At 39.2% G+C, this 24,343-nt stretch overlaps 1 protein-coding gene and 1 long non-coding RNA gene across 3 annotated transcripts in view; one reads left to right on the top strand and one right to left on the bottom strand.

The window, feature by feature from the left end:
- LOC307028349 (chromodomain Y-like protein 2) overlaps window positions 1-3,431 on the bottom strand; it is a 31,882-nt gene extending 28,451 nt beyond the window's left edge. Inside the window, exon 1 of the mRNA XM_079663299.1 lies at window positions 3,133-3,431. Coding sequence (XP_079519425.1) covers window positions 3,133-3,156 — 24 coding nt within the window. The 5' untranslated portion in view covers window positions 3,157-3,431. The remainder of the gene's footprint in view (window positions 1-3,132) is intronic.
- A 15,845-nt stretch (window positions 3,432-19,276) lies between these two features.
- LOC307028350 lies at window positions 19,277-22,627 on the top strand. Of its 2 annotated transcripts, XR_013804944.1 has the most exons (5): window positions 19,277-19,635; window positions 20,550-20,633; window positions 20,764-20,873; window positions 21,617-21,744; window positions 21,918-22,627. It is a non-coding gene; the product is annotated as an uncharacterized lncRNA (long non-coding RNA). The 2 variants fall into 2 exon arrangements; XR_013804945.1 differs by having other exon boundaries at window positions 19,278-20,633.
- The last annotated feature ends 1,716 nt before the right edge of the window (window positions 22,628-24,343 follow it).

Raw genomic sequence — 24,343 nt, 5'->3', positions numbered from 1 at the left:
AGGCCTTCAATTCTGATTATCAAATGTAAGACTTTTTAAGACCCCGCGGGCACCCTGTGAACAGAAGACTTTTTTGAAAACGAATTTGGTGCGTAAACGTTCCCGTGTAAATGGAAAATGAAAGGTTAATCCTCTGCGAGTACCATGGATATTTGTACCAAACATCAGCATGGCTAAAGAAGAAGCACATTTGAGCAAAGCTGCAGAGTGCAATGAAGGAACATGAAGCACTGCCTTTTACACTAAATGTAATGACTGTTTGTAACCATGATCGAGAAGAATAGTGAACAAATTGAATACAATTTCTTTCAATCTTTTTTTACTCAGTAATGAAAATAACATCTTGTATAAAGCCATATTTCAAGATATATTTTTTAAATGTTGGATTTAAATGGAATGTAAGAGTTGTGTGAATATATTTATAGTATAGATATTGGTAGTAAACAAATAATCAATACATATTTAAAAGATAGGAAAAACCTTACATTCAATACACTTTATAAACAGTAAGTCTATAGATAATCTAGATTTTGTTCTTCTAATGTATGCTTAGAGGTGTAATATGACATTCAGAGCATTGATATCATATGGGGATGTTTCTGGATGGGATGTATTCTGGCTTATAGCACTGTCCTGTCCCCTGTAGTGTTTAGGAAGCATAACACCTCCCGTTTACCTCAGGTTAGCACTGTTTGCTATTTCATCATATAAGCTGTTATTTGTATTGTCCTGGCTGTTAGCAGTGTTACTGTTAGCCAGTGTCATGGTGAGTACCCTATGGAGGCAATCCCTTTGATCTGAATTTCATTTTCAGCCCCTTAAAGTGGTAAATGTGCTTATTAAATAAAGGGTGAGCAGTGAGAAACTGTAAACAGCAACTGACCCCATTAACTGTTGTTTCTTAACTACACTGTAGAATTACCATTGCCCACAATAGCTGCCTCGATCCATTTGACTTTACAAAGCCGGCAGAAAGCTTTACTTTTATCCGTGATTTTGCAAAAATGCTTATTTCTCAGATGGTTCGACGTCATGATATCTGTAAGACACAACTTGTTACCCTTTTTCACAGTAAAAAAGTCAACGATGGCCTAGTTTACACAGTATATGAAACAATGGATCAGAGTGACAGGGCACAACTGGTGCGCACAGTATTAAAATCAGACTGATCTTGGCCACACGTTATTTTAAATATAAAACCAGAAAATAACATTCGACTCAACTTTGTCCTTAGCATTACTCACTGATGGGGGTCACTGCTTGCTCTTCTCAAAGCCTTTCAGTCAAGGCTTCACATTCTTGACTCCCCAACAAAATATGTATCTTCTAACCTTCACTTTTCAAACGATTCCTTACAGCTCCATCTAACAAAACGATTCTACAAAACCTTGTTAGCTATAGTCATTGGTGCTGGCACTACCAGCATGCACAAACTATTTGAAATGATTACTTGAAAAAATCAACATTAGGTGAAATTGTTCATATTTTGATATTAATATTATATATTTCAACTGTTTATGAATTAAAGCTAATCAGTGACATCAGCAAACTCTTCTTAGCTTCTCAATGTTGGTCCATCTTAACTGTTACCATTGGAGCTGTTCAACCCACAGACTCAACTAACTATTTCAATGCCTGCCAAAAAATGATCACTGACAAAGATAAAATCATAGTTTTAGAGTGATAAATTAATCAACTTCCATTTAACACTGGGTAATAGTACAGGTAGCCATACACCAATCCAAGAGCCCACAAACGTAAAGCATTTTCTAAGTAGAAATTAGATTTACAAACAAAAGTATAATATTGACAAGTATTGCCTTAATGTAATTCACGCAATTATGAATTCAAAAGATAACCTGAATGTTTTCCTCAAAGCAAACAAGTTTTAAAGCGCAGTATTAGTATGTTTGACTGCATGAAGCTTATCCCAGTTAAAAGAAGCATAATAAAGCCAAAAACAATACACATCCATGTTGTGAGATGAAAGCATATAAAATAATAGCCAACAAAAATGAACATAATTGGGTGGTGATGTTTTAATAAGGACTTTTTTCACATTGCTGCACGTCCATGGATCCTCTTCCAACAATAACTAAACATAGATATAGACAGTCAGCTGAGACAACTGTAATAAAACAGTTTATTTAAAGGCAATCACATACTGATTCTCACATATAGCCTACTGTCTTCAACAGATGTCCTGCCTCATCATATATTGTATGTCAGTGTTGCGAGTAGTGTTATCTGCTTGAACACTCCTGAGAGGATGCCCATGTTCCTTTTAGATATAATTTTTTTGTGGCGTGTTTGAAATGTGATCTTTACTTTAAAACATAGAAAACTTGTTTTGTCAAACTATATCATTTGTCCTTGGAAGTCATCAGACAAACGCAGCCCTCCCATCTCTCTCTGTCACCACAATGAAGTGAACATATGACACCATGTCAGCATGACAAAGGCTAATGGCAGTAAGTCAGAGAAGCTGATGTTGAAACCAGGCTTCATGCACATTCTGGCACAGGTTCCAGAGTGATGTTACGCATGAGGGCAGCTTGACCTTCCTACTACACATTTGGGCAACTTTTACGCCCAAAACTGTCGGAGTCACTATTTAAAAAAATTCGCACATCAACTGCAAAAGGAGCTCACACATACTTGTTAACACTGCTCGATACACAAATAAACTAGTGTCTCATATTATGTGCCAAACATCCAACAAAACAGTCACACAGCTGTAAAGGCTGTGATGACAACATATATTTTTGGCATGTATGCACCTTCAAAACCATCACTCCGTCTGTAGCTATTCACCATGACCGTTCACACAGCGTCGCTGTCACTTTACCACGACTTTCAACTCGGCGACAGACTGAGGAGTTCAGCCCGTAAATGGCATCTTATCTCTTCACTACAGCCGTGAATAATTATGTCAAAGTATATCAGAAGCGACACAAAGTATACGCATAAATTAACCAACATAGTCTTCGCAAAGCATGAGAAGGGTTAGTTTCGCCTGTTAAAGGGCTTAGCACACCGCTTTTTACATGCGCGACGCCCTCCCCTTTACTTCCTAATTCCATTTTTCGTCAATATTACAAAGCATTTTCCATAGACATGGTTTTATCCTACCTCGTAAAGGTCTCCTGAAGCCATTCTCGGGTGCGGACTCCGGCGGAGCGAGGTTCTTGCCTGCCTTGTTGGCTTTTTTTGGACCCTACTCTCTCGGTGTTTCGCCGAAAGCTCCGATAGACGGGAATTAGCGAGCAGCCCTGTTATTCTGAGCAATCCGCAGTAGCAGATCAGCAGACAGTGTCAATCGAGCCCGGCGCTCTGCGATGGATCGTTCCACACTTTAAACAAACAACCATCGGGGCGGTGCTGTTTACCCAGACCCAAGTCGAGGACTGTCTGAAAATTAGCCACCAGCTAAAGAATGCACAGCCTGATGGTCTGCATGCGCCCTGTGTTGCAATCCAACTACTCAACGGGAGATGGTATGCTAGATGTCCTGTGTTCACAGAGACCAGCTGAGACAGTTTCCCCTCTATCACCCACTCTGCTCTTTACTGTAAACAGAAGATATTATTTAACCTTGTTTCAGAGTACATCAGGAAACATTCAGAAGAAACTATTTTAAAGGAGTAATGACTTACTGGAAGTTTCACTCCTATAGCTTTAAATTCATGCACATGCATATGCCATTTTTACTTTCGTGTCACAACAAAATGTGAACTAATTTGACAATATGTATACAGACATGATGTATTAATTAATAAAAAATACATTACACAATAATCACATTTCCATTTTACAATCCCCCTGTTGCATTTAAAATGAGCTCATTCAACAAGGACACAGTTGGGCTGCATCAACACAACATCCGTGTTGTGCTCCACAGGTTTATGAGAGTATATGGTAAAGATTAATATGGTAAGGAAACACGCGAATAAGCATGTCTTCATTACTATTTGAGACTTCAAAATAATGTGACTTCAACTAAAATGGTCAGAAGTCCTTAATCGTTAAAGGTTAAAGAATGATAGTAAATATAAATATACTGTTATCATAGACTACCTGACTTATGTGTCTTGTTCTTTGTATTTAATTCTCAATGTAATTCTTCTTTATCAACCATCGTATATATATGGAATGTTTGATGCCATGTGCAATGTAGAAATAATAATTTAAAGAGGTCAACTGAATTATGCAGTGTGGAAAGTAGCAACACATTTGATTTATTTTGAAATAGATTTTCCTTCTATCATTCTTTGAAAACTACAAATTATGACCACATGCCTCTGCATACATAGTCGACCACTTACTCAACAAACCAGGAAAAACATTATTTTTCTAAAACAAACTCTGTACTCATATACAATAAAATGCTGTGTCTTGGAGCATATATAAAACAAATTATTCCTGCTTCACATTATTGATGCTAACGCCTGGGGAAAGGAGCTCAGTGCTGATGTTGATTTGGAGCGTCTTTTCCTCTGAGTGTGTTACAAAGAAAAGACTCAACTCTCAACATGCTGATTTCATTGAAATAAAACCATCCCTGTGAAATAAATTGCTGAATAAAATGAGCACATTTGGGTGACGTTGGGTTTAAGCATTACGTTGAAATGGTTAAGGTTGGGGCTAGAAAATGCATCGAAATGCATTTTAACAACCATTGTCCTCACAAGTACGTACATTTAAAAGTATGTGTGTGAACATAAAAAGGTGTCCTGAGATCTTGTGACTCCATTTATTGTGGTTAGTGAGGCATATGTTACAGTACACTTCGAGAGGCACTATCCCTTTTGCATTTCTTTTACATTACATGTCACTTGTTAGACGCTTTTATCCAAAGCGACTTACATACTCAATACTATGGACAATCCCCACAGGAGCAATTTGGGGTGAAGTGTCTTGCCCAGGGACACAACGACATGCTGACTGCAGTGGGGTTTGAACCTGTGACACCAACGCTCAACCCACTGCACCACACGCCCCAGTTTTAAAGCTACTAAACACTTTCCTTTAAGTTCAATGAAGCCGAGAAGGGAAATACTCTTGAATGGTACAAAAAAATAGGACTATGGACTTGAACTAACATTTATACAACTGTTCCAAAAGGCCAGATCATGCAGTTTCAGGCAATTTAAAATCTTACTGTTGAGTTGTTACTGTATTAAATAGGGTACCTTTGTCCTGTTTTGTAAATTAAAAGCAGTTCAAACTGTATTCCGCAAGCATGGGGAAATGGCATAACAGGAAGTGTTATCTGGATAGATTTCAGTTAGATGTATATCAGAAGACAGTTGGTTAAATATTTTCTCCATGGGGAAATATAACTTATTCATCCAATAATGTAATATAAGTTACCAGATCATGTTTCACAATAAAGTCCAATTGCTTAGTTTGCCATATACTGTATGTCTTTCCAGGTGACCATATTTGCCCACGTTTTTTTTTTTTTACCTAAAGTCACTGTTATGTTATGTGCTTTTTCATGTTGAGCTATTTTCTATTTTCTATTGTAAGAAGGGGGATTGTGACTTGTCTTTCATTTTTTACAATAAATAATTCCATTCACAGCTGTAGATCTTTAGTGATGGTACAGTGTCAATCAATCAATCAATCAATCAATCAATCAATCAATCAATCAATCAATCAATATTTATATAGCCCAATATCACAAATGTTACATTTGTCTCAGTGGTCTTCACAGTTTGTACAGAATATCAGTATGACAATACGACACCCTCTGTCCTTTGACCCTCACATCGTACAAGGAAAAACTTCCAGAGAAAACCCACACTTTAAAGGGGAACATGGGAGAAACCTCAGGGAGAGCAACAGAGGAGGGATCCCTCTCCCAGGACGGACAGACGTGCAATAGATGCCGTGTGTAAATCGAAAAGATAATACATTTACAACATAGGTAAACCAAATGTTTGGAAAGACCAAATGTTTGGAAATACCTGTCTATAATAAGAAGATGAATCCACGAGGATGTCAGCAATCTTGTGGGAGCCATCAGGGAAGTAGTATGGTGAGAGTCAGGCAGGACCACAGAGACTGGTTCAGCCACGACTCGAAGTCCAGGACTCAGATCCAGTACCTCAGGATAGAGCATCCAGGACACACGACCACAGCAACAGGATTAGCCTCGACTCAGGATCCCGGCGTATATATGGACACAAAAAAGAGACTTGGGAACTGGGTTATAAAGGGACATTAAGAATGTAGCTTATTATGTTCCTTTAGTATGCTTGGTTCACTATATTAGGAAGTACATCATTGATTTAACCTGTAATGTTTAACTCAAAACGAATGACATGACAATTATTAAATCAGGCATTTTATTATTTTTGGATTTCGCTATTACTTTCTAAATAATCATCACTGCTCATTATCAAATGAGGCAGGTATTCAGGTAGTTAATGGATGAAATTGGATGGATGTCCCTTGGTCCCTCCTCTTCAGCAACGTCCCAACTATCACAAGAGTTGTTGTCGTTCCCTACCTGTCCACCAGATGACCTCAGATTTTTTCACCTGACTTCCTCATTCCTATGCTCACATGTTCCAACTTCCCTTATCTCTCACTCACTACTTTACCATTCCACTTTGTTGGTTTATCCTCATTGCTGCATGGAGTTTTCATTAGTTGTTTGCCTGTTATCTGTCCGTCACCTGCCCGCCATTTGGACTCTCAGCCTTAATAATCTTCATAATAATGCATCACATATTTAATTAGAGCGCTTTTGCAGGTGCTCAAAGTGCTTTACAATTACACATTACACATATTAGACATGTAAGAGTAATTACTGTGGACATTACCCACAGGAGCAAATTCGGGTGAAGTATCTTGCCCAAGGACACAACGGCCGGTACCACTTTAGTTTACAATAAGACTACCCTTATAAAGGGTTTACGAATAGTATGCAATTCATTTATTAATTAGGTTGTGAACACTTTATAAATCAGTGAGCTTTTATAAGACATGAGATAAACAGGGCAACTGTGACCGGTTGCTTGCCAAATAGTGAGCCCACATTTATCTGTGCTGCTAAACCTTATATTGGCTACTTAGATTACTTTGTCTTCTTCATCAGCCAGCATCCTTGGTATCTGTTGCTCACTGAGTTGATCCCCCCCCCTTCCATCTTGATGTTTCTTAGCATCTCTTATGACCATTTATGAATGAGTTACTAACATTTATAACTGCCAAAAAAAGGAGCCTTATTGTAAAGTGTGAAACAAATCTCCATTTATTAATCGGTTACAACAATTTATAATTGGTAAAAGGGAGCCTTATTGTAAAGTGTGAAACACATCACCATCTATTGATGAGTCTCTAACATTTATAATTACTGAAAGGGTGCGTTTTAAGTTTAATACACATGTCCATTTATGATTGAGTTATAACATTCACTCTGACCTATTACACATTTTTCACATGAAATGCAAAGTAAGATGCAAAAGAGCCAAGCAAAGCATTTTCTTCACACATGAAGAAAATTAGGACTCAAAGTAATGACTGTTTAGTATGGCTGATACACATATTTAAACAGAAAAGCTTTTCTCAGACATAAATGAAAGACTTGGTAAGACATAATGGTACTTAGACTGGAAAGGCTGTGTGTATATCCTTGAACAAGCATCCATGCAGTCAATCAGGGTGAGCAGAGCCAAGCCAAGATGACCATTCAAGAACCTTGAGGTGTTCCTCCAACAAACTCTCTGTACGGTTTCCTCTCAGTCTACGGACATGTCCTTTGAAGGTCGACCTAGCTCTTTCTATATATTGGATATGGCTGCCGTCTGGGGGTTCACAAACCACCTGCTGTGGTTTATGGTGTTGTGGTTGTACCCCATGTTACTCAGCAGTCTCCTGTATGCCCTCCACTCATCACTAATAATGCTACTTCCTGACTTAACATGCCGTCTAATCAGAGGGACAAGGTGGCATCTTGATTGTTTCTCCACTAGTTTCAAGTGTCAGCCTTTTGTCTTTAACTCATCATTCCGAAGACCCATTTCTTCCTTCTCCAGGTATGTCCAAAGCGTCCACGTGCATACTAACAAAAAATAAATCATCACATCATCTTAGTTAACAACAAAATGCACACAAATTACATAACAATTGTTGCACATCATGTTTCAAAATGCCATACTTGTGTATTAGGTGCATTGTATAACATCATTTAAGGATAATTATACAGTAATGGTCCATATTGATTTTGTATTCTCTTGGACAAGAAAGCCCAGTCTATAACTGCGGAATAGGAACTGGGTACAGTATCTCCCAGACACAAATACTCAAATAAAATAGTTTATTTGTGTTACCAATGCTTACTATTTATTCGATACCAATTTGGTAATACAAATAATAAAAAGAACAAGGTTTGGGTTCGTTCTTCATATATGACTGTGACGTTAACTTGTAAACTCAATAATTAACTCCAGCTCAACCAATCATATTGCAATATCTAAGTAATCATCTTGAAATATGACATTAATATTTGTAATATACACACATCTTATTGTGAGGTTAATTTCACATACACTATGCCGCTCTTCAACTCTTCAACATTGACGTTAGCTTCTCTACATACGTAATCGATCATAGCAAATTGAAATTAACCTATCAATGCATAAAGTTACCTACCTAATAAAATATCTTTATAACTTACAAGGATGACCTTATTTTACCAACCTCAAACAGAAGCCGTTTGTTCTACAGTATTATCCCACTTAAAGGTGGGGTAGGTAATTTTGGAGAAACCAGCTCGAGTGCGCTAGAATTTGAAAATACACAGCCGGAAAAAATCTGCCACTTCCTTACAGAGCCCCTCCTCCAACACACAAGAACGCGCACATGACCAATGAGGGCACGAGATAAGTTTGCGCACAGATGGAAGGCTGACAGGCAGGTAGGCCATCCAGTTATTTTAGTCGAGTTATTGTGCGGTAATCACTTGCTTCTAGCTTCTTGTACATCACACTGCTTATCGTCTCACTCTTTCACAACTCACATCTTAAGAAAGAACATCCTTGGTGAATATAAGAGCTAAAATTGCAGTTTTGACATCCTCCCTCTAAATAACTCCCTCCAGTCGGAGTACCACCACTCTGGCCTCAAACTGTCCACACCGCAAGCTCTCTGCTCTTTGCTTGGAGTCAATGATACAGCTGCTTGTCTTTCGCATATTCTCTCCTTCAAACTCTCTTTGCATAATAGCTGATAAGAAGGACATCTGGACTCCTGTGGTTTACCTCCCATGTTGTCAACCATTCTCCCAGGTGGTGTAAGACATTCCCTCTCTTTTCTGTGCACAGTGTTCAGTTACCTTAAACAATTTCTGGGCGTTTCTCCTTGGCTGTTTGCATGTAATGTTGATTTTATAATCGCTGACCTACAATCATGTTAGGCCAATTTCAGTGAGAATGAACAAAACCAGTTGTTTCCCATATGTCAAATAGCATAGACAGCGCTGAAAGCTCAAGCAATCCCCAGTCCCCATGAAAACCTACTACTCCCCTACATTAGGCCTACACCTTTTTACTAAAACTGCATGTAACACACGTGAATGTAGAGAAATTGCTTCTTCACTGATTAAGACAAGGTTTATCCTAAAAGACCATTGGCTCATTGAGGAGAAGATATATAGCAAAATTACATGTCTTAATATTTGAATACTATACAAATATTCAACCGAAATTAGAGTCTATTTAGTTTTACTTACCAACCCCTCTGATATTGCAAACTTTAACTTTATAATGTCTCTTTATCTGTCTTAACAAAGAAAGAACATGGTGTCAATGTGAAGTATGTGAGTACAACAGTGCAGGCAACTCTTCACAGAAGAGAATTACAACCTCTCGATAAATAGATTTTCAATCCATCAAACAAACCTCTTCAACAATCTAATTCAAGCAAGAAACTGTATGTACTCTTCTGGGTTTTTCCAAAGTCTTTCTAGAAAATGTCTTACATGCATGACAAGTAAAAGAAAACAAGCACGTTACTATTTATATTTACACCTGAAGATAGACTTCAGAAAGATAATGCAACATTTCACTCCATCCAATGCCTTTAGTTTTAGTAATTATTGATTGTCTAACCCTACCATAATCAAGTTTTTGTTAAAGACAAACATCACAGTTTACAAAGTGTGAAAATACACAGGGCAATTAGAAAAAGGAATAAACAAATGTCATTTATGAAAACGATAAAACAAGGGAATAAAGCCTGTACAGGTTTGGTCAGAGATGTTTATTGGATGTTTGTCTGTTGCCCCCAGAGTTTCTTTATTTACAATCTCAGTTTTAAATGCTGCATCCTGATTAATGTTGTCATATTCACAACAAGCAGGTTCAGATGGTTATTCTTAAGGTAACCTTGATAACCATTTCACTCTGGGAAATAACATTCTGGCAGTGTCTCTGATTAGAAGATGTAAGCATTTGAGTGTTTTTATTTATTGTTATGTATTTAATATGCTATTTGATAGGAATGGATCAAATATTCATAGAAAACTAAAAACAGGTATGAGCTGCAACATATCCTGGTGTTTATAGCGGGTGCGACTTTGCAACACCCTATTAGAGTGACATTGGTCAGAATGACGGCAGGGAGTCCAAGGACACTGATAACGCTTGATGACAATAAAATGTTAGATAAGACGCTCTTTCATGTACAATTTGTGGAATGATGTTGTTGCCCTCTTCGCTTAAGCCTGAGCTCCCGCAGTGTGTGTTCACAAACTAACTCAGTCGATATTATGCCACTTTTTTCACCAAGGGCCACATAGACAAATATACGAAGGGCTGGGCCACTCACTAGAGGTATATTGCCTCATAAGTTCAGTTATAAGTTAGCAAAATCAATCAAATGTAGGTAAATTATGCTTATGAGTGTTGGAAGCTCATCCCTTAAAACAGAAGCCTCAGATTAATTATAATAAGGAGAAATAGGAAGGGTGAATTTCAAGCTTGTTATATAAATAATTCATTGGGCTTTTTTCTTATCAACTAAGATATGTTAGAAAATGTTTCCAACTTTAATTGACTGCATTTATTTGAAAAGTGGTCTTATTAACACATGAATACTACTGCGTAAAATATTTTTACATTTTAAGTTAAGAAGTACAATAGAAGACAAGCACAAGTTTCAATTATGGGCCATATTCCATTATACTTTTTTAATTTGCTGAGGGCCGATTGAAAAAAGTCAGCGGGCCGCATTTGGCCCCCGGGCCGTAGTTTGGACACCCCTGAGGCGGTCTGATCAACTGGAGAAACAGCAGGATTAGTCTGGACAGGCCAAAGTCAGACTAAGTGCAACTCCAACAACCACAGTCAAAACAAGGAGTAGCAACAAACAAATATCCACCCTGATTCACCACCATCTCTTCCGCAGTGAGCCAAGACCATGTTGCCACACATTATACAATGACCTCTCACTTGCTGCTGTGGAGCTATAAAGGGCAGCTGGGGAGAATTAGCTGGAGTGTTATGCATCAAGAAAGACACATTTGAAATTGAAATGTGCTAAATCGGAATATTACTTGAAGGACACATCAGCAAGGCCATTATTATAGCGTTGTTTTGTAATAATACATGGATAAATAATTGTGCAAATTATTATTTTAAGTTATAAAAGTAGCCTAAACTTAAAAAAGTATGCAACAGTTATGGCAACCATAACTAAACCTGAAGATCTTCATTCAACATCATTTTTGTGAACGCACTTCTTGAAAAGCTAATGCAAAAAGTTATCTGTGTTGAAGTGTCCATCAATAAAAAAGGATGTGAAAAACTTTCTTTTGCTATCAGTTTTGTTGCAACAGTAGACAAGTCACTGTTGTCCGTAGCCCATGCCAAAAGAACAAAGCAGTTATCTTTAGTTAATGCTTTCTGCACTAGCAGGATTTTGACTTTCCCACTTACCTAAAACTAAAATTCCCGCTCCCCAAATTTGACAACACAACACCAGATTATCTGCAGTACATAACATAACTGTGTGTCATTTCACAGATAATCAAATCTCACTGTCATAGTAAGCGTTCAACATAATCTAGTCCTTTCAGGGTTCACCGACAGACTGGACGCTACCGTGCCTCTTGAATTAAGTTTAAGTGGTAATTCAAGAAAGTACTTACAAGCCAGGCCTGACTGATTAGCATGCTAATTTCATCTATGTCTTTATAACACAATACATACACTTATTTGAAACACCATTAAACTGTTACTTGATTACACTTGATTAAACTAAAATTCTGGCATTATTTTAAAAATGATGCAGAGAAACTAGTCCATGCATTTGTTACTTCAAGGCTGGATTATTGTAACTCCTTATTATCAGGGTGTACCAAGAACTCAGTCAAGTCGCTTCAGCTGATTCAAAATGCTGCAGCTCGTGTACTAACCAGAGTTAGGAAAAGGGACTACATTACTCCTGTTCTGGCTGCCTTACACTGGCTCCCTATAGAACACAGGATAGAATTTGAAATTCTTCTTCTCGCCAACAAAGCCCTTAATGGGCAGGCGCCATCTTACCTTAAAGAACTCATTATACACTACTGTCCTACTAGGGCATTGCGTTCCAAGAATGCAGGGTTGTTGGTTGTTCCTGGAGTCTCTAAAAGTACAATGGGAGCCAGAGCCTTTTCTTATCAAGCTCCACTTTTGTGGAATCAGCTTCCAGTTTGTGTTCGGACGGCAGACACCCTATCCGTTTTTAAGAGTGCGCTTAAGACCTTCCTTTTTGATAAAGCTTATAGTTAGGGCTGATTAGATTCAGCCCCTAGTTTTGCTGATATAGGCTTAGTTTGTCGGGGGACATCTTACTTCTTCCTTCTCTCTGTCTATACCTGTGCACTCTCATGTTCCGATTAACCCAGCTTCACCAAATTTCTTTCTTTTTGGTGTCTATATACGCCGGGATCCGGAGTCATGGATGATCCTGCGGTCCTGTGTCATGGATCGCGAGTCCTGGTTCTTGAGTCTTGGCTGTGGTCCTGGATCATAAGTCCTGGATGGATATCCTCGTGGATTCATCTTCCTATTATACACACATGCATTTCCAAACATTTGGACTAACTATGTTGCAAATGTATTATCTTTTCAATTTACACACGGCATCTATTGCACGTCTGTCAGTCCTGGGAGAGGGATCCCTCCTTTGTTGCTCTCCCTGAGGTTTCTCCGGAAGTTTTTCCTTGTACGATGTGAGGGTCTAAGGACAGAGGGTGTCGTATTGTCATACTGATATTCTGTACAAACTGTGAAGTCCACTGAGACAAATGTAACATTTGTGATATTGGGCTATATAAATAAACATTGATTGATTGATTGATTTTACAGAATGCACCTTTAATCACTCACACGTCATCTAGTCCTTTACAATCGACCTATGTTAGGCCTAAATCTAATTTAGTCACTTAAACATCTTAGTTAAATAATATTTAGAAATAACACAAAGTCCTGACAATGACTTTATTTTCTTGTATAACATTTTAATAGAGCCATTGATAGCATATATTTTTGACTCCTTATACCTGAAAAAGCACAGGTGCAAATTAATTAATGATGGCTTAACTATGAGGTTAGATTTGTAAAACTCACAAATAAATTTGCAAATGTAAAACGGATCTGCAAAGAAAAAAAAGATCTGTGAATAGGTCTACTATAATTAATTTTTCAAATAAACAAAAGGAATTTGTGAATATCTCTTTAACATTGACAACTTTCGATCAGGCATTTGTGAATCCATTTTGTATTTGTCAACCAAAGATGCGCTTGTGGATCTCAAATCTCTGCTGCTGGATTGTCTTTTTATACACACACAGAGATTCCTTCCGCAGACCGAAATCTGCTCGTGTCACTCCGCTATTTTCGGAAACCACGTGATGGCCTGCTGATGAGGACATTTCCGGATTTTAAGGTTTCAAAGTAAGATCACGATGGTTTGTTTAATGTGTCGTTTTTGTATTACTTTAATGAACATCCGTACGTTAGGTGCATTCTTTAACACCATCATGTTATAGTGATACAGTTAGTTTGTGTACGTTTATTTGATCAATACAGCCTATTTCGAGCACATTTGTATACATTGATGTTGAAGTACCGGTACTTAAGCTACACTTTTGGGTCCCGGGGGGCTACAGCTGGCAGCGAAGTAGCCCCAGAGATAACCCTTTCATATTTTTTGTGTATTCATTCAAGTGGGTCAAATGTGTCGTTCTTGATGCATAACAGTCCAGCTAATTCTCCCCAGCTGCCCTTTATAGCTCCACAGCAGCAAGTGAGAGGTCATTGTATAATGTGTGGCAACATGGTCTTGGCTCACTGCGGAAGAGATGGTGGTGAATCAGGGTGGATATTTGTTTGTTGCTACTCCTTGTTTTGACTGTGGTTGTTGGAGTTGCACTTAGTCTGACTTTGGCCAGTCCAGACTAATCCTGCCGTTTCTCCAGTTGATCAGACTGCCTCAGGGGTGTCTAAACTACGGCCTGGGGGTCAAATGCGTCCTGCGGACCTTTTTGAATCGGCCCTCAGGAAATAAAATGGAATATGGCCCATAATTGAAACTTGTGCTTGATAAGAAAAAAGCCCAATAACCGTGTTCACACTGCGGTACTTTTACCACTTTAGTTCCGATATAGTTCCGAAATGTTGCGTTCACACCAAAAAGAACCGGAACAAAAATTATTTAGTCAGAACCTTTTTTACCCCCTTTTCCATTCCTGGTAGAGAGCAGCTACTTTCGTGGGAGAAAAAGGTTCCTGTCTGATTGGCTGGGCGGAATGCAAATCACGCCCCGTAAAACTCACAAAAAGTTTTGTGAAGCCGCCATTTTATTATCCTCGCGTTAGGATTATTAGCATTAGCATTAGCCCAGCGCACAAATGCAGAGAGACTAACTTATGGCAACACAAAATAAAACATGGGAGTGGTGGAGATGAGGAGGTGTCGGCGTTCTGGCGATTTACTCGGAAGTCCCAACTCCGGGGACTTCCAGCCGGGGACTTCGGGTGGCAGTATTCGCCGTGAAGTTGTTTGCGGCCTGCCAGTAAACCCAAAGCAGAAGAAGAAGTGACGTCAGTGGCTTCATTTGCCTAAATGTGAACGCGATCTGTTCTTAGTTCATGAGAACTCTTTAGTTCAGACGGACGAACTACTAAGTTCTCATGAACCTATGTGGGAAAAGTACTGCGGTGTGAATGCGCCTAATGACCTTTTTATATAACAAGCTTGAAATTCACCCTTCCTATTTCTCCTTATTATAATTAATCTGAGGCTTCTGTTTTAAGGGATGAACTTCCAACACTCATAGGCATAATTTACCTACATTTGATTGATTTTGCTAACTTATAACTGAACTTATGAGGCAAAATACCTCTAGTGAGTGGCCCAGCCCTTCGTATATTTGTCTGTATGTGGCCCTTGGTAAAAAAAGTGGCATAATATCAACTGAGTTAGTTTGTGAACATACACTGCGGGAGCTCAGGCTTAAGCGAAGAGGGCAACAACATCATTCCACAAATATACAGTATACACAATGAATATTACAACATTTAATGTAGCCTTACAGTGAAGACTGACCTAAATACGGTGCTTTTCTACAGATAACCTTACTACTACACTGGTAAGGTAAAACTAGGCCGATTAATAAGATGTGAAGTGCTTTGTAACTTTGACCCGATTGACTGAATACACAAAAAATATGAAGAAAGAGTTATCTCTGGGGCTACTTCGCTGCCAGCTTTGGCACCCGGGACCTGAAAGTGGAGTAGCCTAAGTACTTCAACATCAATGCATACAAATGTATGTACTCGATATAGGCTGTATTGAACAAATAAACTAACACAAACTAACTGTATCACTAACATGATGGTGATAAAGAATGCACCTAACATATTGCTGTTCATTATAGTAATGCAAAAAAGGCGCAATAACCCTCTTGAGTCTTTTTTAGATGTCTCCTTAAATCACCTTTTAAATGTACTTGTTATACATGGCACCCCGTGTGTTACATATATAAATGTTCAGGACAGTCTCTGTTCTTGGTATAAAGTCACTCACCTTAGAGCACTGTGTGATGAGATAATTAGCTCTAAAGCTGAACATTTGACATCCGATGTTTTTGAAATCTTCAAAACTCTTGTGAAAACACAGACTTTCTCATGTCATCCATTTTTCTGGTGTTTTAGATTTGGTTTACCAAAGTCTTAGGTTCACAAAAGTAGTGTAATATATGACTAACACTGTATATACATTTGTAATTCATGTCTAAAATGTAAATGTTTAAATTCAAATTTTGAGTAAAATAGTTGTTTATATATCTACTTTCCCCACAGCAGGGACTGAATGACTTCATACGACATACCAAGGTCGTGTGATGTGCAGTGGTGTTTTTATATGTACAAAAGTGGTGGGGCACAAAAAACGTAGATGTTTATATATAAGCTTCTGCAGTGACGTGCATGCAGTGAGGTTCATGGCTGGTGAGGCACTGGCACTGACTCTTCAGGTTTCAAAATATTATATTTTGACCTAAATTAAAAATATTCTATTATTTTCCAAAGCTTTTTTAGACTTATGCTTGGTTCATTTTAAACAGACAGTTCAACAAAAGGATACCCAAAAAATGTTATTTTATCATTTATATATTGGATCGTTCTCTCTTAGTAAGATCCCATTTTCACTACAATTGTGGTCTTACTTTGACTTGAAGATGAAGTCCATTTGCCTATCCTTATGGACAAAATCTCTCTTACTTTTTTGTAAAAGTCCTCCTTATCTTCTTGTAGTTTCAAAACTCGAATCATAAATCTAATCGATAGATTAATGATCGATAGATTTATGATTAGAAAATGATAAAAGTAGGGTAGACATGTGGATATTATCCGGCTGAACAAAATGTGCATTTATCTACAGGTACGTTTCCCACAGATCTTATTTTGAGCTACTTTCTAAAATCCTATGGAGAAATCCCATCGCTTTTTTGTCGAGGGAACACATGCGCAGCTTACTTCCGGGTTTTAGGACGCGTCACTGCACCTCTCGCGTCTCCTCTTCACACACTACACTTTTTCTGGCACACAAGCCAATCAGCTCTGAATTATGTGAGATTACGTTTGGTGGGGATGCCAGGCACACTGCCCCTATGGTGATTATTTTTTTGCCGCACACATTAAATAGAAAAAGTGATGCTGGTCTGCTGGTCCTTGGTGGTGATGGCAGTGGTGAAGGCCCTTGAGCCACAGTGTATCTTGACCTGGTGGCAGGCACAGCTGGAGGTTCTGGCTCCTGTGTTATACGCCGCCGTATTTCCAAGTGCAGGTCTCCCTTGACAAAGAGATCGATGATCTCAATGGGTTTCACCTGGTTAAATAGTGGTTTGAAATTAAATGAAAAGAAAAAGTTCAATAAACCTATTGTTCATTTTTGCGCTATTCCACACAAAGTGAAAGTACGCTATGACTGTAATATTTACACGTACCCATGTCCAGATGGATCCTTGTTGTCCCTGTATTCTTCTTCAGAAGAGTCGAAGCCTTCTGGTTCTGATGTTCCATTTTTACGAGTGCTAGCGAAAATAATCTCTAGCGCGTCCATAACTGTTATGTTTTTTTTTGCCATTTTCTCAGTCTCTCTCTTGTTTCCTCACATACGTTAACTGATGGGAGACACGTGGTTTATCTTTTTTTCTTGCTCGGTAGGTCCTTAGTGATTTCTTGAGTGTCCATTTGTCATTTCAGACCAACATAGCGCTGCACCGGCCAAGATTTACTTGACCGACATACGATACAACCAAATCCCACACAAGCTGCTTTGAGCGGCCTTATTGGCTGCTGTAAGTCTCACAAGCGATTCAGTGGTTATCTGCATGATATTTGTACTCCTTATAATCGAAAAGATCTGATTAAATATGTAGAATATGTGCACTTCGACATGGCGCTGCGCGCGTCGACTCCAGAGGGAAGCCATCAGGCTTATACTTTGAATTGAAACCTTGAAATGCGGAAATGTCGTCATCAGCAGGCCATCACTTGTTTTCCAAAAATAACCGAGTGACACGAGCAGATTTCGGTCGAGACCGGCGGAAAGTTTGTCTCTCTGTTTGTCTCTCTGTGTGTAAAAAGACGACCCACGAGCAGATTTCGGTCGAGACCGGCGGAAAGTTAGTCTCTCTGTTTGTCTCTCTGTGTCACAGTCCAAACTGTGTCCCTGTTTGTTCCCCTGTGTGTGTGTGTGTGTGTGGAGAGGGTGTGGTGTCCCTTGCAGGCAGCAGCCTGATTGCTCTCACCTGGCCGTCCGACTCAGCTGTCCCTCATCATCTAATCAGGACACAGCTTATCTACTCCAGTCTCCCAGCAACTCACCGTCAGATTGTTTTCTACATCAGTGTGCAATCCCTCGGCCATCATCCACCAGAGCTTCCAGCCAACCTGCCTGCTTCTTCCTCCATCCTACCTGCCTGCCTGCCTTGTAATCAGTCCAGCCTCTCACTGCCTACCTCCACTCCGGACCTCCATAATCACCAAACCTGCCTGAGTCTCCGAAACAATAAACCATTTAAACATCTTCAGTCATTGCCTGCGCCTGGGTCCCGTTTAAAACATAATCCTAACACTCTGTGTGTAAAGAGACGACCCACGAGCAGAGATTTGAGATCCACAAGCGCATTTCTGGTTGACAAATATAAAATGGATTCACAAATGCCTGTATGAAAGTTGTAAAGAGATATTCACAAATTCCTTTTGTTTATTTGTAAATTAATTATAGTATTCACAGATATTTTTTTATTTGTGAAAATATTTTGCATATTTGCAGATCCGTTTTACATTTGCAAATATATTTGTGTTTTTGCAAATCTTTTAAATGCATTTGTGGATTACATTACATGTCACTTGTTAGTGGGGTGGTAGTGAATACATTTCAGAAGAAAAAAAAATGTGTTTGAGAAATACTGCGCTAGTGGATTGTCTAAGAATTTTTTTTCTATGCAAACGTTATTATAAATAATATATATATTTTTTTAATTTTCCATTTTTATTTTGTAATCATCTCGCGACCCCAACTTTGGGAACCCCTGATCTAAATGACCCCTTAGCTAAAAATGCTAACGGACATTGGCACAGAACTCAAGATAAAAGTACCCTTATTACTTATCGTAGCTGCACATACAAGATATCCGATTAAAGCTGAGGTTCCACAGATTATTTAGGTATATAGTATGTTCACTGAGTGATCCGAACTTGTAACAGGGGAAGCAAAGACAGACATCACAACATGTACCTTTACGTATACACTCTTAAAAATGTTGGGTTATTTTGTCAACCCAACCACTAGGTTGAACCTGTTGGTAAATTTAATTGGGTTATTTTTATGGAAATGGGTATTCTGAGAACCCAATTCGCTGGGTTATTTCTGTTGGGTATGGAGTTATTAGCTGTTGGGTTGCAATTTCTATGAAGTTGTGTTGGTTTGTTTTGGAATACCCAACACATTGGGTTGACGTTGACCCGCGAAACCAGCCACCTCCCACTACTCTCCGTCTCTCTCCAACACGACATTGATGGAAGGACGGTCACACTAAAGTGTAGAGAGGAGACTCGATTAAAGCAAGGTTTGTTACATACATTATTATATACATTGTTTTACCATGTAGTTGACTTGATATTATTATATAAAGCGTCATACTGTTGTTAAGATGTAAGTTTGTGGAGCACTGTTGTGTACATTGCATCAAAGTAGCAAGCTAACACGTTAGCTGGCTAGCTATGTAGCAAACACACTATGTTGTTGTTACTCGAAATGACTCTAGAAATGCGTCATGTATTGCAGCTAGGAGGACAACGTTAGTTATCTCGTCAATTTGGCTTTTAATGCAATATCACACAAGTGAGTGTTATGGAGGGAAAAGCGCGGTGGTGAATCAGCTAGCCTCTGCATGTTAGCAGGCCTCAGCTAGCTAGCTCACCAGGCTTTACACAGCACTGGGCATACTTGTAGCCTCCCGATTTCGCGGTAGACTCCCGATTTCATTGCCCTCTCCCGGTTTCTTCAGTCATATTTCTCCCACATTTCTCCCGATTTCTGACAAAATCACATTTACTCAGTACTGTTTCCACTCTGACTTTAATAGAGCTACACCATTGTTTGGCTTCCATGGTAGCGTGTCTCTTTAGTAGCGCGCGCAACTGAAAGTGAGAGGGTGAGTAAGATATATCACAGAAAACAGAACAAGAATCGACAACATACCCTCTGCTCACTCCTTTCCTGTATTTAATACAGGTCCAGCCCACACATAGCTCCATCAAGGATGGTGCTACAGGCCGCAAGGCAGTGCACTTACAACTACAATAAGCATGGTGCGGTGGAAAGCTACTTTAAGTCGCATACAGTTTAACCGCCGACTGAAACTTTGGTAACGTTAACGTTAGGCCTAACCATTATGTTAAAACAGTGAAAAGACGTTTGGACTACTGAATCTTATTTCATGTTTTTTCTTAATGGACTCTTTTTGTGTTGATGTTTCAGGTTGATACGAACAATCAATGGACGATTTTGTGACTACTAAATTGACCGAGTGGCAGCTTCCAGGACTGATTGAAAGGTTCAGAGGTAAGCTAATTTATAAGTCACCTCCATGCCTTCATTTTATGGGTACTGTGTCATCATTATGTGCATGCTATATGCTCTGTGCATAGGAAATGAATGGGACTGTAGTAATATTTTGTGTTCTGTCATTCAGATGAGGCTATTGATGAAGAAAGCTTTGGGTACCTGGATCTTCACACCATCACCACCTTGATCCCCAGAATAGGCGAGAGGCTAAAATTCATTAAGAAACATAATGAATTTGTAAGTAATGCGGTTGCATACACTGTCACCATGTTCTAAATAAAAATTCAGACGGACGGACTGACAGACAGACTTTACCCTTCACTGCTTGCCCTTTTAGTTCAGAATTCAGATGAATCATGGGATACGTTTGCTTTAGATGTAAAACTCGAATTCCTGGGGATGTGAGAAGTCTTTTTATCCATTTACGTGCGGTACATCATGTTAATTATGCTGCAAACTATTTCCAGTGTTGTGAAATTGGCTGCGGTAGAACAACTGAACTGAACAACTGAAGCCCTGAACTGCGGTTCAGGGCTTTGTAGGTGATGAGGGTAATTTTGAAGTTGATGCGTTGCTGTTCGGGTAACCAGTTGACAGAGCATTGGAGTGATGTGTTCTCTGGAGTGGGAGTGAGTGAGCAACTGGGCGGCTGAGTTCTGAACATAATGTATTTTTTGGAGAACAATAAAGCCGTTGGCATGCCTGGGCTGACACGGTGCAACATCAATAGAGGGGGACACCAAAAGGGGAGGGGGGATCTGTCCCCCTCCATCAGAAAATGGCAGATCTGTCGCATTATGAGTATGCTCACAGCATAAGTGTTTCATTGGCTGAGGAGGACAGGGTGGGGCAGAGGCCATTTTACTGAGGTGGAAAAATGTTTTGGTAATTTGATTGATGTGTAACTTTATATTATTGTATTATACTGTATTATACGGCTATTCGAGTCTATATTGACACCCATAATTGTCCTCCTACAGGTGCCAGGGGAGAAGTAGCCCTGATGCTGCTGCCTGTCATGCTCCCTCCGCCTATTTATAAACAGGGCAGAAAATTGGTCCGCGTCAGTGTGGAAGAATCAAAGAGATTCTTCATTGATGTTAAGCCTGTAAGTAATTTACCTTTGAACAGAAACTCAAATATAAATTCATAGTGAAATGACTCCAATTATTATTTTACACTGTTGGAAAGCCTAATTCCTCTGTACAATGAGGTGCAACTTGTAAAGATTGTATTCGTGAATAGAAATACTTATCTTTTTTCTTTTCTTTCTCATCATAGGTCGGAACTAACATGGTGGAGTATTTGGAGGAAGCCAAATCGTTCAGGTCGTGCCCGTTCGTGCTGCTGCTTAACGATGGGATGCTGTGCTCTCAAGCCTTTGTTGTCATCTCAGGCACGGCTATTGAGACCGAGACGGCTCTCGCAGCAGTGGATACTTGTTTTAAGACTTTTTATGTCTTTGACATCCAATATCCAAGCCAGTGTTTGCCTACTTGGCAATTTCTCCAGGATGTGGAGTATGAACTCCAAGGAACTGTTTCCCCAGCAGTGAAGTTCCTGAAAACCCAACTACATGCATGCAAATAGACTGGCCTGCAACCCCCCCACCCATCTCTTCCTTTCTCTCTCCTCTCCCTCTGTTGTGTAATTTTATGGGAATTGTTATGTGTTTTGGAGCTGTTAAACGAGAAATGTTGTGGAAATTGTATATTTGTATGTGTTATTCTGTGATATTCTGATTAGAATTTTAATAAATCATTATTATTACATTGGTGTGAGAATATATTTGAACAAGAAAACAACCGAAGGATGTGAGGTGAAAACAACCGAAGGATGTGAAGTGAGAAAATGCCAACAAGATGTATCACACAATTGTGATAATGTGATAATTTTGACTATCAGTTGTGCCAATGAAATGTCAATTATAAAAGGGAACAACCCATTATAGATAGTAATAATTCATAATAATTCATAATTATACATTAACAACTAAACCCAGTGTAGTCAATGTGAACCCAACCAATTGGGTTGGTCATATAACCCAATTTGTAGAGTAAAATTAACCCAACAAATTGGGTTATATGAGCAACCCAATTTGTTGGGTTAAATTAACCCAGCGTGTGTTTGGTCCAATAGTTAACCAGCGCTGGGTTGAGAAACTACCCAGATTGGGTTGTTTTTAACCCACCATTTTTAAGAGTGTAGCTTCTAGGGAGATCGTCTCACCGTAGCTGTTAATCTGATCAAAAGACATGTTCAATGGCATTAAAACGAGAAAAAACGCGGCTGAATCGGTTAATCCATAGGTTGATAAAGTTTCTGGGCAATAATTTGAATGATTTATAATCCATAATTCCCTTTTTATGTAAAAATCGCAGAGCAAAAGTTAGCTGCTAATGGTAGCCACCAGAGTGGCTGCTGCTTCCGGTCTTGGCAATGAAGCAGTCTAACACAAACACATGACCAAATAAGGACTATGTGGGAGTTCCCCTCGATTCCATTGGATCTGACGGTTAGAAAGAGATGTCACATGTCGAAATCCAGCAGGAGGAGCCAGAGATATAAAAAATCCACCCAAATGGCCCCAGAAGAGGTTTTTTTTTGCTAAATCTGTCTAAAAAGGTCAAATATCACTTGTTTTGCATTAATCTTGATACAGGGTACTTATTATATGTTGTACTTTGGATTCCTAAAGCTTTTAGTCTACTAACCCATCATCCAAGGTTAATTTTCACTATAAGTACAACATATCTTTTGGACGGACACTATAATTTACAGTTTTTTACCAGTTTCAATCTGAATTTTCTTTAAAATAAAAAACATCTATATTGAATCTGATTTTTCTACATCCAACTGACAGGTTTATCATTACTTTGAGATTTTTTTTATTAATTTAACCCTTTTAGAAGGGAAGATATGGTCATTTGTTCTGGGAATGTCATTTTCGAGCCTGAAACCTGAAAAACAGGCTCGTGGTTTAACTTAAAGAACATCTCGCAGGTTTTTATTTTTTCTACATTTATGCTTAAACTTGCTTGAAAATTACACTTAAAAAAGTGAATGTAGGATTTGATATGTTTTACGAGACATAAGGGCAGGAATTCAGAGGGAAAGGAGCAATGTTGAGCTCTGCTCTTAAAAATGGCTTTTTTTTAAGGTCATACGTTAAACGCGTCATATTACATGACGCAGGGGACACATCTCCGCTCTCTGACCGCGGGTATAGTGAAGTTGCGTTGAGTAGAGCGGTTGTGTTTTAGGGAGCTGGTATTTTTCGGTAGTTTTACATTGCATTTCACCATTTGTAATCATGGTGCAGTATTGTGTTTGTGCAGGTTGCACAAATACCAGCCTGTCAGGACATCGAGTCCACAGTAAAAAGGACCGGAGCTAGCGTTCGTTCCTGGGTGCGTTGTGCATCCACCTCCTTGCAGCACATACTCTCCACAGCTTTATCAGGAAACCGTATTACTTCTATCTCCCCCCCCCCCCCTTCGCTGCTCCCGGCTCAACCTCCACTCACCTGCTGCAATCAGCTGTGCACCCTCCCAGACTACACACCTGCTTCCCATCAAGCCATTTACAACGACATATCAACGGAGGCTCCACAACCTTTCTCCGCCAGATCGTCAAGTATCAGCCGTATCTCGCGTCTCCCCTCCGGTACACAGCACCATAGTGTGGAGTTGCATTAGGTAACGCGA

The sequence above is a fragment of the Notothenia rossii genome (assembly GCF_949606895.1).
Source record: "Notothenia rossii genome assembly, chromosome: 2".
Classification (NCBI taxonomy): Eukaryota; Metazoa; Chordata; class Actinopteri; order Perciformes; family Nototheniidae; genus Notothenia; species Notothenia rossii.
This window is presented reverse-complemented; position numbering and strand designations above follow the sequence as displayed.